This window comes from Fundulus heteroclitus, chromosome 16, assembly GCF_011125445.2.
Source record: "Fundulus heteroclitus isolate FHET01 chromosome 16, MU-UCD_Fhet_4.1, whole genome shotgun sequence".
In the NCBI taxonomy this organism is placed as follows: Eukaryota; Metazoa; Chordata; class Actinopteri; order Cyprinodontiformes; family Fundulidae; genus Fundulus; species Fundulus heteroclitus.
In genome coordinates this window covers 36838513-36853658 of record NC_046376.1, presented here as the reverse complement: position 1 = coordinate 36853658, position 15146 = coordinate 36838513, and the positions used below count along the sequence as shown (strand labels likewise).

The window sequence follows — 15146 nt, the reverse complement described above, 5'->3', positions numbered from 1 at the left end:
CATGACTGTACACTGCCTCTGTCCACTAAACCAACAGTGCAAATAGAGAGGATTCTTTTCTTTGTTCTGTTGTACATCTGTTTTTAAAAGTCTGTTCGTTTGGTGATAATAGAAAACTACCAAATTGTTACTTGTTACAGAAAACTTTGAAAACCACTAAACTAGCATATTCTGCCAGGTTTTAATGAGTAAATATTGGAGCTGATAAAACACCATAATGTACAGTGGTGTGCTTAGATAAAATTCCTGTTAACTCATTTCCATTATAGTCAAAAACGAGACAAAAGGGAGTATTTCAGGGTTTCTTATCAGAATGGATAATGTTGACGTCTAGTTGACAAAGAATATTTAGAATTTATCAAACAAACACGACTTAAAGTAAAATAAGGAAAACGTGACTTCTGTTGTGGTCTCTAATTAGACACACATGAAACCAGCACATTTGATATTTTAGAGCATAGTATAAAAAGTTAAGCCCAGCTTTTTGCTATAGAAATGGTCAGCATTAATATAAAGCACTTTAAAATGGAAAGGGGCAAAACATGCACAATAAACTAAAATGATGATTCAAACAGTATTGGAAAGTTTAATACAGCAAAATTGTCTACATCTTTAGTGTTAGCGTGTGAAGTTAATATTGACCTATTTCCAAAGGTGGCATCACACTACTAAAACTTTGTCAATCTTATATAACAATAGATCACTTAACCTGGATTTAGGCCAGAAATGAGCCAAAATTAGGTTTCAAATGGTTGAGAGCAATTAAAAAAGAGTACTTGTCACTACATTCTGTCCTACAGAGCAGCAGCTGTAGGTAGCACAATGTGCACCTGTGTTTCGGTTTGATCCTAACAGGTGTTTTCTCTACTGTACATTAAAAAAGACCAAAAAAGAGGAGTTCAGTTCCAAGATGAGATGCTGTCGTTTGAAAGAAATAGCCTTTCCTTCAGAAATATCTCAGAGACTGTACAGATATTCTTAGTTTGACTTCTCTGCATTTTAGACCAAGTCCTGACTGTGAGTTTGGCACAGTTTCTGTCCTGACCCATTTGTTAGTACTTCATCATATTTAGTAGCCATTTCGTTAAAAGATGTGTGTATTCATATAGAAGTTAAACTATTTTCAGATTTACCAATCAAAAAAGTTTAAGCACTGATTTAAAAAAAAAAAACAAGTGGACTAAATAGGAAAACCAACAGGTCTTCAACAGAAGTGAGCAAAACGAACAAAATGGAGACCAGCGCAAGAGAGGGCAAGAGACCCCGACATTCCTGCCCACTCCAAAATTAAAACATTATTCATAAAGTCAAGGAAATAGAATATTTTTTCTCAAGAATACAAAAGAGAGGAAAGACAGAGTGTTGAGTGGAAGTAACAGGAAGGAGCATTAGGATGAAATGTTTTTGTAGACTACTCCCCATCCCAAGCAGATGACGACCCCTGCTTCCTCCCATCATTCCATCTCTCCTCTACTTTGCACTTCATATTTTTCTTTCGCAAGGCGGGTCGGATGTTCCCAGTCATTTTGTTAGTTGTTGTCAGCATATTTCATCAGTTAGTGCAACACTACGACCCTAGATGTTATGTCCAAATAAAGCTTGCTGTATTGTCGAAGCTAAAAAAAAACAAAAAACAAAACAAAACACACACACATCAAATCTAACCAATCATAAACCCTGCAGGCTGAAAGATAAATGTGTCTTGGTGGCTGAGAACAGAGCTCTATGGTTTGGAAAGAGGTGGAAACAACACAGGATATTTATGCTGAGCTGTGAAACCTGGGCCTCTGGGTAAAAATGGAAGCATAGACATGATAGAAAAGGTTTGTCCCTGTTTGATGCTTAACTTGTAGGGCAGCCGATGGAGGTTGGTGTCAGTGACGTTGAGTGCTGCGAGGACTTCAAAGGAATTCTACATTTGGCAGTGTTTTGCAATGACTAGCGTAATCTTTCTGTTCTCAACTCCTTTTCTTAATCTTTTTTTTCCTGAAATTGTCTCCAAAAGTACAAAAAAAATAATGATCACTCAACAGGTTTTAAACTATTTCAGAGCAGTATTCCTGCTGTTTTGCTCCCATTTTCTCAGGTTTGCAATCCTCTCCTTCCCTGATGGGTTTGCACATAGATGGCGGGGCCATAGGTTCTCGTCCTACTTTTTTCTTTTACCCAAACACATTCCCTGACCAAAAAATAAACAACTTTGAAAGCATACTTGCACATGCCTGCTTTTACACACACGTCCATGCAGCCAACAGGGAGCATCATGGTCAGTGCACAGGTAATAAATATTCACATTTAGAGACATCAGAGCTGCCTGCAGTGTGCCCAGCTAACAAACCTATCAGATGTACCATTTGGCTCTACATGGACCACATTATACAACTGATGGTAAAATGAAGTTCTTAAACTGCTAGGGAGAAAACACAGCTCCTGTATAGCGCTTCCTGATGATGTCAATACAATAAGGCACCAGAGGAGGGACCTTCAGGGTTCAGGCAGGCACACTGACAAAGAGTAGAGGCAGGGACTCAACTGGTCAGAGCTTGAGACTGTCTGCTTGGAGGAATAAACCCATTTATAATGGTCAATTAAAGACCTTCAGAGTGGTGTGTTTGGTTATCCTTGGGCCTGGTAGGACCCTCCTCTTGAGGTAACACTGCTCCCCATTGGCCATGTTTCCACTTCAGGCAGTGGCTGATACAATCACACTTCAGGTACACAGGTGGCATGTTAACCCACCAAAAAAAAAAGCAAAATAGCTCAGTGTTCTGTACTGTACCAGCATTTTATATCTCTCTACTTAACAGCCTCCTTGTCATCCTGAATTCATTCACCCATCCATCCCTACCAAAAACAAAAACAAAACAAAAACTAAAAACAGAAAAAAAAATAACCAAAGCAACAAGACAATACTTAAAAAAACGTTTTTCTTAAAAAAATAAAAAATATCCAGAACTATTAGCTCTTTTTTTCTATTTATATAAAACACCAGCAAGCGGGAAAAAAAAGTTAGGAATACTGAGGTAATTTTACCCTGAGGTAGTTTTTTTTCTTTTTCATTTCTTCTCTGATCTGTTCTAATCTTGGTAAAAACATCCATACTCCTGCCCCTCTTTATCATACAAAGGCAGAATCTGGAGGCTCTGCCCACAGGCCTTTGGCAGATTTGGGAGAGAAAACCGGCAAGCTGCTTCTACTCAAGTCAGGTTTCAACTACTGAGGTCAAGGTGGTGAGTTTAGGAAGACTTTGCTTTTTGCTTCCTGTGCTTTCATAGCAAGCCTTCCCAAGTGCGCTACAAACGATTTCTGCCAGTACACCAGTTTGTAAAGGCAGAAACAGGCATTCAGTGCAGGGATGGTCCTAAACCCTGAGCAGAAAGCCAGCCTGTTTCAGACAGGGCTTGGCTGCCCAGCACTGGAAGAATGCAACGAGCAGAGGATCTCAGACACACCTCGTCTGTCTGTCATTGCAGGACTTTCAGGTGCAGCAAAACCTCACACCTGACTCACACTCCAGAGTATATTTAGAGGGGGGCCAGGCTAACTCACATATCAAATATATATAATATATATAAAATATGTCTTTGAAGGTGCGGGTCGCTGACCAGCGAGCATGGCTGCTGGACTCTGTAAACTTGGCTTCTTAATATCACCATGTGAGCTGAGTCACTGCATTAGAACTGCAGGACCAGCTGCGACTTCCGCCTCCTTACTGTCTCTTGCTGTGTCCTTCTACCAGCGAAGCATGGAAGAGGATGCAGAGGGCCCCTCTCACTCCTTGTCTTACTGTAGGCTACAGAATGCTACACATCATAAACAGGAGAGAGGGAAATAGAAAGGGAGCCCCTCCTTTTTTATTAAAGTGTGGTAAGACACAGCATTTTTATAAATAACATGAAGATTATATATTTACAACCTCATATTTTCTTTTCAGAGAGTTGTTTAAAGAGCAGTGTTAGCATCTATGGCCCCCACCTCAAAAACCTCACTGACTTGGAGGTACATAATGGGTAACCCCAGAGCTGCTCCCTTTCCCTCTGCAGCAGCTTCCCAACTCCCTCTCCCAGCTCTGCATCACTGCATTTAAATCAATAATAGCTCTGAATATAACATTTCTATACATATATCTCTATGTTAAAAAACGCCCTTAAAATATAAGACTGACTGCAGATGATTGGAGAGGTCTGTAGAGGAGGAACAAAGCATGACCAAGCGGCTGCTTCCAGTGTGTCTGCACACAGATTAGTGTGGCTAAGACTTTCCTCCCTGCATGAGCTCAGACGGGTCTCAGAAATCACCCCAACTCTCCATCATTACATGGAGAACTACATTTGTCTGCCACTCAAACTTAACCAAAATGTGCATGAGAAGCTGCAGCAAGCAAGGAGCTTTCTGCAGCCATACCATGGCACACCAGAACGACGCCCTCACTTGTCCCCGCCATCCCTCCTTTTCTTCATCCTCTCATCCACACTCAGTCTCTCTTCTGGCCTGGCACTGGGTCTTTGTTTTCAAGTTTCTTTTTATCTAAACCCTCTTTTTATTCATTTCATTATTTGATTGAATTCATTTTTTGATTTTTTTTCTCTTAGGATCTTTCTCAGTGGCTATCAGGCGTATTTCCTTCCACCCTTCTTAATCTCTCTTCCTGTCTATTGCTGGGTCCGTGTATTACTCTTCTGTATCCGTTCGTCTGTCCGTCTGCGCATGTCCGTCACATGGGGTGGAGGCCCTTACTTCCTGCGTGGCTGGTGATCCTGAGAGAGTCCCTGTGTAGGGCTGCCCATCTCAGTGAAACCCTGAGGGTGGGGGCCAGGGCCCATACCCATCCCACCTTTCTGTGACATTTTGACCTGTGTCAGGATATCTCGAATCTTCCTTTGAGCCAGCTGGAAGACAAAGAACAACAGACAAAAAAACTGAGGGCTGTCTGTTTGCGACACATGATAATCCTTAGTAAGGTCCTGGGAAACGGATTTTCTTTCAGTATGTTATGTTAAAACAATTAACTTTGACGTATTTCATTTGAATTTTCTTTGACAAACCAACAAAATGTAGTGAAATTGAAAGGATACATGGTTTTCAAAAGGTTTTGGAAATAAATATCTGAAATATGTCGCTTGAATTTGTATTCATTACCCCTTTTATGATACCCTTAAATAAATGTGCAATCAATTACCTTCAGCGAGGAGAAACTAGAAGGTTTTTCTCTGAGGAAGTCCAGAAAAACTGAAGAACGCCAACATCAATATTAAAGACCACTATGAATGGAGGGGGTCAAACTGAAATACAATTTTACTATTTACAAGCCATGATCCATGCCTGAAGGAAACAAAAGAAAATCAAAAAGACACTTCAGCTTTCTATACACAGACCCACAGATTTACCAAGGCTCTCTCTCATTTTACACTGAAAGCTGTTAAGCTTTGTCTCTAAGAACGCTGAGACCGGCAGAGTTTGGAGATTGTAACTGCAACAGTCTCTTCCTACTCTCCTCGAGAATGAAACCAAACTAATTGTCTTTGTGTCTTTCTTTCCCTGTGTAGTATGATGTTCTAGGTGCTTAGACCTGACAAGAGTGTTTGGTTCAAAGATGTCTTCATGGTCCCTGATCCCTCCACTGTGTGCAGAAGGAGCTGTCTGCCTCTCCTGGGTGAGAAAAGAAGCAGGTGTGGGCTGCCAGCTCCTCTGACCAATGATGAAAATGCAATATCCATCTTATAAAAATAATTTCACTGTGGTCAGAAATCTGTGGTTTAGTGCTATTAAAGTCTCCTGGGGGATTATAGTTTTATTTACTGTTTTTTTATTTAGAATGATTAATTTTTTTATTCTTTACCATTTCTCACAGATTTCTTTAAAGTGTTAATAACGCAAACAATCCATGGAGTGTGGGGCGGAGGGTGGGGGCTAAACCCACAACCCAGGAGGTGTTTCCCTTTCCCAGGCTTTTCTAGGCCGGTCGAAACACAAACTACGTAAAGTTGAGTCGAATGGCGAGGAGCCAAGGTCAAGCTCAGGTCAAATTGAGAAGGGTCGGTGGAAATGGGTATATTGTTACCTCACACAGCCCCTCTTTTACCCCTGTTCTGAGATGCATCTGAGAGCAACTGGTTTTGGGGCAGTAATCTGCTTCTGGACCAATAAGCTTTATGAATTATGTTACGTTTAGGGCTAGGCAACGATTACAATTTTTAATCGCGATTAATCGCATAATTTGCCCGATTAATCATGATTAATCGCATTGTATGCGCAAACTCCAAGAATGAATTCAAAAGTAGTGTAAAGAGCACTTTTATTTTAATGTTCTGCTGCCATATGAACAAAAGTGTTGTAACATTTGTAGCACTTATTATATACTGGATATTTTCAACCCATCTATTGAATTTAGTGCACCAGTTGATCTTTTCTTCATAAGAGAACAGCAAGCACTGCAGCCAAAATATGGCCTTTTTTGACCTGCTGTATATTAGCCAGTCCCTAAGCTTGATGTATCATGAAACTGTTGACCTTTTGGGTGTTGTGGTTTTTATTTTATTATTACAATTAAATAATAATAATAATAATAATAATAATAACAATAATGTTATGTTCAGTGTTTTTTCGCTAATCCACCTCTTATATATTTCAATCCTTATGTAATTTTGTCTGTGTTGTGTGCACCTGCCTGTTGCTTTAATCCAATAAATTTCCCCGTCGTGGGATAAAAAAAGGATTAGCTATTGTTATCTTATCTTAAATAACACTTTTTAATATATGTACTGGGTTCTTTCAAGGTCTTAATTACATGTTATGTGTGGGCTCCAGTAAAATATGATAGATAATATCTACTTTGAAAGTTAACATGAACTGCTGCTGAAGATGACCACTGATCTACCTGGATGTTCCATGGAGGACTGAAACGCCTCAGTCAGAGACGTCTGTGGGTCTGCCGGGGCAATGACAGAAGTTTCGTCTCCTCTCTACGTTTCTGTGACTCGACGTTTTTTCTTGCTCATGTTTTTTCACGTGCTTAGATAAATTTGTTGTGTTTCCACTGAAATGAACCGGCTTTTTACAAAACATACAGCTTGATTTCATTTACGGTATTAAAATAAAGCCAAACGGTGCTACTTCCCCAGTTCATGTTTTTTCGCTGCTGCGGTCTCTCTCAGCTGTTTGTGTGTTAAATTTGTGTGAGAGCTGAGTGGGCGGGCTAGGCTGAGCCTGCGTGCTGATTGGCTGGCGCCGCTGAGCCATGTACGAGAGGGGAGGGGGAGCGGGAGAGTGCTGCCGTGACACAGCGCGCTGCACTCAGCGCGCGTGCTGACTGACACTGACTGAAAGCATGTGAGCAACATGCGTTAATGCGCGATAAAATAAATATCGCCGTTAATAGTCTAATGAATTAACGCGAAATTAACGCGTTAACTTGCCCAGCCCTAGTTACGTTGAATTACTGCATGACGTGTACAGATGGAAAACAAATGTACTTGCTTCACAATGAACTCCCACGCTGTCACATTAAAGTTGCTTGACCAGGCATCCCAGGTGACATTAGAAAAAACATGCAGGCTAGAGAATAGAATGTTATAACGCTTTGCTATGGATCCTTTACGCAATGTTTCCACCACAAAAAAAGAATGCTGTAATTCGGAATTTCAGGGAAAATAGGGTTGTTTTTGTGAATTAAGTCTCTGGCAAGTAAATACCTAAAAAATGGCAAATACAAATGCATGGATAACTGGTGCAAAAGATGCAACCTTATCATCTACATAAAAGTCCTTTACTTGTATGATACCGTGCCAAGCTCAGACTGCAAATCAGGCGTCACCTAACACATAAGGAATGGGGGGAGTAGCAAAACAGTTTAATTTGTGACCTGATTTTTAAAGAGTTGTTGACTACAATGTTAATGGAGACACTAGTAGGCTATGGGTTGTGCGAAAAATCCAGAGAGAAATGTAAGGAGCCTAATGTGCATGAGTTTCTCAATGTGCAGCCATTTTAGTTTCACGCCATCAAGACCATGGTAAAATGGTAAATGGCTTGTACTTGTATAGCACTTTAACTTTACGACCTCCAAAGCGCTTTACACTACAGTTCAGTCATTCACCCATTCACGCACACATTCACACCCTGATGGTGGTGAGCTATGTTAGTAGCCACAGCTGCCCTGGGGCAGACTGACAGAGGTGAGGCTGCCAGACACCGGCGCCACCGGGCCCTCTGACCACCGTCAGCAGGCAATGCGGGTGAAGTGCCTTGCCCAAGGACACAACGACAGAGACAGGCAGTGCAGGGGATCGAACCGGCAACCCTACAATTGCAAGACTAACTCCCTAACCTCTGTGCCACGTCGCCCCTAGCTACTGTTCCACTCTGCTCTCAGGAGGGAAGAAAAACTAGAGACGACACTCCTGTGTTGCCCATTTAGCGTATTTTTTGCTATATTTAGCAACTTTTCAGACCCCTCTAGCGACTTTCTTTCAAAAAGCAACTAGAAGCAACAACTCTCCTACGGTTTGCCTGATCTTAGCCTGGAGGTCTGTGAGGCTTTCTTTTCGGACCATAGGCCTGTACAATGTGAAGCTGCTGTTTGCTGTCACACAGTCAAAACTCTCACTGCTGCTCACAGATGTCGAGTTATTAACTCTTCCACTGCTGCTCACCTCTCTACAGTTTTCAGTCAGAACTGCATCATTCCTGAGTCTGTATGTGAGGATGCAGAGTCTCTCAACTCATGGTTTCTAGAAACCTGTCAAACTGCCATAGACATTGCAGCTCCATTAAAGACCAGACAGCAGAAAGCTATATCAGAGCCCTGGCTGAATGACACAACCCGCACTGCCAGAAAGGAATGTTAAAGCGCTGAGCGAAAGTGGAAATGATACAAAGTGTCCTTTCAAATACTGAGGTATTGCTGGTGTCATTATTAGTCCATTTGAAAGAGGCAAAAATCTTTTTCTGATATTCTTCTGTTAAACTGTCATAAGCTTTGTGTGTTGTTTAAAGTTATCAACTCTGCTCTAAATCCACCACAGACTGGGACTGAGGCCTCCTCCACTGTGTGTAAGAATTTTCTTCACTACTTCGTTGATAAAGTTTCTTCTACCAAAGCACTTATTTCACCTCCTGCTTCAGATCCTTCAGTGTTTGTCCCTTGCTCTGCTGTGCCGTACACGTTTGATCCTGTGACCCTGCCAGTGTCTGAAATTAACTTCCTGATTCACCTGCCAAGTTGGCCGGTAGAATTAACAATCAACCGGCCAAGCATATTTTTTACTGGCCAAAGTATTAAATCTGACTGACCCCTGCTAAATATCTCCAAGTAAACCCGCCACGTAATTAGCCTGAGCTAAACGGTAGTTGTTAGCAAACATACATGACGTAATTGCTGTAGTTCTCACATCACATGTGCAAGTGTGACTGAAAAACAACTTATTTGGTGCAAATATTTACTTGCCATGTGGCACCTAGCCACATGGCAAATATTTACTCGCCAAACGGAAAATTTACTCACATTTGGCATCTGGCAAGTGTTAATTTTGGACCCTGCCCTTTTTGTAGGAGACTGTGGATCATTTGAAGCCCTCGGATTCTCCAAATGACATTGTCCCGCCACGTCTTTTTAAGGAGGTCTTTCCCACTGTTGGGCCATTTTGTCACATAAATGTAGTTTTTAAAGTAGTCTTTTTTTTGTCTGTTGCACTAAAATAATTCCCTGAATTTAATTCACACACAGCTTCAAACACTTACTCATCTTGTTCATATTGTATGCCTTTGATAACTTAATCACTATTTTTGATAACTCTCCTACAGCTTGGGTCACAAATGTAGGTAAAATATGCAAAAAATGCACCCCCCCCCCCCCCCCACCACTACCACAGTTTAAAAAAATCCTAAAGGCAAACCCTGTTACGGGCAAAAAATAAATAAATCAGATTTGTGTTGCGTTCCCCTGCAGTGTGAAGGTAGCCCTAATGCGCAGCCTGGCTGGAAACAGCACCATGTTGGTAAAGTTCAGCCATGGAGCTCCAGTAGGTCACACACAAGTGCGCCACCTGTAGGCTACAACCCTCAAAGAGATGGATCCTGTGTCGATAGTGGGACAAGACTTCTTTCTTACGAGTTTCCTAGACAACTGGATCGATAATCAGAAAACAGTGGAAATGTAGAATTACAGGACTCGCTCTGGAGTGGGACCTGGTTTGGAGCTGAGAGAGCAATGGGCCCGGTCCAAATCAGTGGGATAAGAGAGAATGTCTTTGGCAGCCAAAAACATAAAAATGGTGGATTTGTGAAATTGGTAAGCCAGAAGTCCATGACCTTGTTCAGCAACTCCGCAGTAAATACTGTGACGTAATTGTTAAAAAAAAAAAAGTAGAATAGAGAAAACTGAACGGCTTGAAAATTATGACCCAAAAAGAATATAAAGGTATTTATGCAGCTCCTGGACAGACTACATTCAAGTTTTCTGCATTCCTAAAAAGTGGACTTTGCTAGATATGTCCCCTTTAATTCACACAGGTGTACTCTTGATTACGGGGTATCAGCTTAAAGTAGTCGAGTACAGACAGTTATTTTCAGATTTTTATCTCCAAAACATATTGAACAAGTGTGATTTTCCTTCCAATTCACAATTAAGAAGTACTTATTATTGGTCAATCAGATAACACACAGTTTAGATACATTAAGGTTTGTCAGACATGACAGAATATGACACATGAACATAATATGCTGTCCTACATAACAGCAACCCTACAACCCACAAACGGTGTGTCCAACTCTAATCTTAACCAAAGCACCAAAACTGTACCTGGCTGGCGTAGAAATGGCCATTAATCTTGACAATGACTTGATCATTTTCATCAGGCGTCTGCTCTCTTGGGACCACCACCTCAGCTGCTGTCAGGTTTTGCAGCTCATTCACCTGGAAACATAATTCTTGGTTACTTTAGGAATAAGCAACAGCCCTAACCTGTCTGTTTGATTGTTAATTTGCTTTGATGGCAGAACAAACACGAAGATGAGGCTTAGAAACATGTACTTTCTGCTGCTTACCGTCTTCCCTCCTTTGCCAATGACCCTTCCTGCAGCAGCAGCAGCCATTTTAATGTGAGTTTCCAGTTTGACTTCCTCTTTTGGTCCAAAAAAATTCTCCTCTTTCAGCTTCCCATAGATTCTGCCCTGAGCCTATAGGTAAGAGAAAGAAAAGATGCTTAAAGGAGCACTTCTGCAGATCCTTCCTCCTAGCTACTCCCAACAAACTTGATAAGTGTCACATGCAACTGGTTGCACGGGTTCTTGATCTGATTAGGAATTGTTACACCGTCTCTCAGATGCTAATGTATGTTTGTACACTTTTAGCTTCTCAGGGAGTGACTGTTTCTACATTCATACAAACAGCCTATTTTTCATCATTCTGTAAATCTACTGTCTTCTTTTTTAACTTGAACATTTTATATTTATCTGAATATGCCTCATTACTTATTAATTGCACAGTATTTTTCCTTTGTGAGAAGTCTTTCTCTTCTGCTGTACAGGATAACTTTAAATTTAGTTTTTTCATATTAATCAATCTTGTGTGCAAGTCTGGTGTCTTCTGTCTACTTGTTTTTGCTACCGTCACACACAAATTTACCCACTCTGTGATAATAAAGGTATTTCTATTCTATTTTAAAACAACATAAATGATCCAGCAATCTGCCTGCAGTAAGACTCTATATGGAATAGGAGTAATATCAATCAGCAGTTAATTTTCACCTTGAACTGAGCTTCTGGGGGTCCCGTCACAATCACCATTCTCATTTTAGAGTCTGGAGTTTCAGCTGGTGCGATCTGGAGAACAATGGAGGAATGTCTGAATGTCAAGGTGTTCGCTGGAGCACATACTTTTAAATTCTTAAAGGACTAGAGAGTCACAGTGTTCTTGGTAGAAATCTATATCTGACATTTTTAACTTGACGCCTAAAATATGTAAAGATTTTTATTTCAGGAAAAGCCCGATGCTGCTCAACCATAATAAACAAACATCTCCATATTTAACAAACCTTAATCGAGGCTCCAGCAAAGCGGCTCAGCTGTTTGATGTGCTGTCCCTTCTTGCCAATAATGGCCCCCACTGCTTGTGCTGGGATGTATACATGAACAGTCTCCTGCTCTGGGGCCTGAGCACACAGACACATTATTTCAATACATTGTACAGTTATTGTTATACATGGCAAACTGTGTTCAAATAAGACCTAATAATACAGACCATGTTCATGAGCCCTGTATTGTCTTATGATTGGCATGACATCTTGCAGCATTTGATCGACACACCAGTATTGAACCAGTTTAGTCTCATGAAGATCGTTGTCTTTAAAAAAAAATCTTATACAGTCTCTTGTTTTGCATCAGGGACGTCAGGGAAATCTGACTCCATTCATAAAATACATTATTACATATATATAGTTGAAACGGCAATAAGTCTATTGAATCTTGACAAGAAAATGGGAATAAGAAGCGTGTAATCCTGAAATTAAACACCGTGTTACCAGTGATGAGATGTGGGGTCAGATAAGCAGCAGCAAACAAGGAGCCATGCCATAAAGTATTTGTAACAGAAGCACCAAAAATAACTAAAAAATATCAGAGATGTAAGCATGCATTGACTTGAGTCCATCCTGGAAACGTTATTACTTTTTCAGATAAATGTATAATCTCATCAAGAAAACTGGAATCAAACAATGCATTAAAATGAACGCCCTACCAAATGCTAATCAAGAAACATTCTGTTCAAGTATTCTGTTTCGGGCCCTTAAAGCATCAGGCTTTTCAGTACAAATATTGCTGGAGATTTATTTCACGGGGAAAAAGTCCTGGTCTGATACAAGGGAGTGATTGGTCTGTTTGTCTTCAAATAGAAATTGAGAAAATAAATTTAGCTGTTCAACAGACATCCCCATTCTGCAAGCTTACTTTTTAAGTAATTTTTAACATTATGTAAGAAGCTAATGAGTCTGTGTAAGTGTAGAAGGCAGCAAAACAGGCTGCCTTTGTGTTTACAAGTTAATTGTACTTCAACATTTTGTGCATACTCAAGCCTATAGAATTTAATGAACAAAGGCAGAAGAAAATCCTGTAACATGAGTTACACCAGCATTTAATTTTCTTTTGAGACTAATAAAATACTTTTGAATTGAATTGAAAATAGAGCTATGCCAAACTGCACTCTGATGCTAAGAAAAACAACTGGGTTTATTAAACAGTCAGCCAGCTGCCAGAACCAGAAGAGATTGATGCAGAGTTACATCTTGAATTACGTCTAACTCAAGAGTTTTCACCATGCCTTAACGTGATTCAACTTCAAGGCAAGGTATCCAAATGTAAATGAGCGATAGCAATTTGTCCTGAAAAAGGCAACACAGTACAGAGGTCAGATTCTCCTCAACCTCCAGAAAGGGATCTGAACTGTAACCTAATTTTATAGTATCTGAACCTGAACGGCCTTACATGCAGGAGCTGCGGAGCAACCTCCGGCAACATTGCTGGGACTTCACATTACAAACCCATTGCGCTAACAGGGATTTCGTAAACAAAAACATTGGTAATTTTTGTTCATAATTACACTGATTAATGGTTAAAATAAAAAGTAATTCTTGGTTAAATTATAGTGAAATTAAAGGGTAATTATTGCCATGGATAGCTCGATGGCAGCATGAAAACAACAACTGCAGTCTGCAGTAACTGTCTCTTTTGCCTTAATGTTGGTAGATAAGGAAAAAAATACCTCTACTGTGAGCTTCACAATCACTGCCATTACAATGTCTTTGTTGGCGGGGGGCTAGAGCAGCTTGGGGTATACTTCCATGTGGGCAGAGCAATCTTACAGTTGGAGTCATGTCAGTTAGGCTCCCAGTGAGGATTCTCTTACCCCAAAGGAGCCATAGGGGGTTCCTCCAACTGCATTTCCGGGTGGTGGGGGAGGCATGTTGGATGATGGAGGAAAGAGCCCCAGAGCACCCAGGTTAAGTCCAGGGATCAGGTGAGTTTGCTGCTGTAGAGAAGGATATTACAGGAAGACAAGGTTGATTTTTTTTTGTTGCCCTGACAACCCTAGAGATTCCTCTCCAAAGCTAGTCCTGTAAAGGTTTTTAGATCTTTATGAACTATCCTTGTACTATTCCATACACCACAGGTGCTCAATACTGTGATCACCAGAAAACATAAAAAGTATACATAATATAAATACATATGCACCCTATACATTTGATCCATCTCATAATGAAATGTTTTTCACTTCTATTCTACTCTTTTTACAAACAGGTTTGTTGACGTGTGGCTTGAATATTTAAGGGCTTCTTAAACATTTACATTCCATCTGTGCTGCAGATTCTTTATGTAATCATTGAAAAAAGTAGAAAAGATATACTTTACATGATCTACAATTTAAAGGACAATGTTACTGGAGACAATAGCAATGGTGAGAATGCGTGTGCACTTACATTCATCGCTGCAATGTCGTTCTCATAGGCCTCTCTGACCTTCTTCATAATCTCGACCTCAGCCTTACAGCAAGCTTCAATGGAGCCTTTGACTGTGATAGTTCTCTCTGGATTATACAAGGTCAGGTCCTGGAGACTGCACAGATCATCACACCAAGCATGGTTACTCATACAAGCAGTGTGTTCAATTGAAAATCACTTCAACCTCCTGGTGGACATTTTGGCTTGGTCGACCTAGCATGAATTCACCTAACACAGTAAGGATCAGTCACTGACATTACTGAGAGAAATTCCCATGAAAATACACCATGTTTGCAACATGTGAAGCGATGCTAAAAATTTATTGAGGTTAAAAAAGTTCTTTAAAAGGTCTCAAGGTCGGATAAACCTGAAGACAGGGTCTTGACGAGGGTGCGGTATGCTGGACTACAATACTTCTAAATGTTCCTATTGCTGCTGAGAGACTCAAGGTTCAATAATAACTTTTTAAACTGACATAAAATGTAAAAGCATAGTTGAAGCAAATTTGTGGAGAGCTATACTATACCCTATTTCTTAGGTAAATCAAATCACAAATCAAACTTGTGGCCTTTGGTCATACTAATCAGACAGCAAGTGATTACAGGAGGGGGGAAATGTAATAATAGAAAGGTTCCAGGGTCAGATAAAGAAACTGTT

The 15146-nt window shown here is 40.4% G+C and overlaps 1 protein-coding gene across 3 annotated transcripts in view; it reads right to left on the bottom strand.

Annotated features, from left to right (window-relative positions):
• Positions 1–288: 288 nt before the first annotated feature.
• The window catches only part of igf2bp1 (insulin-like growth factor 2 mRNA binding protein 1), a 63461-nt gene continuing 48603 nt past the window's right edge, over positions 289–15146 (bottom strand). The window contains exons 9-15 of one of the 3 annotated variants that reach the window (XM_012880630.3): positions 14469–14604; positions 13898–14020; positions 12033–12149; positions 11746–11820; positions 11044–11175; positions 10799–10912; positions 289–4889 (exon numbers count right to left, since the gene is read on the bottom strand). In XM_012880630.3, coding sequence (XP_012736084.1) covers positions 4734–4889; positions 10799–10912; positions 11044–11175; positions 11746–11820; positions 12033–12149; positions 13898–14020; positions 14469–14604 — 853 coding nt within the window. In that variant the 3' untranslated portion in view covers positions 289–4733. The other 2 variants (XM_036148606.1, XM_036148605.1) reach the window with 2 other exon arrangements.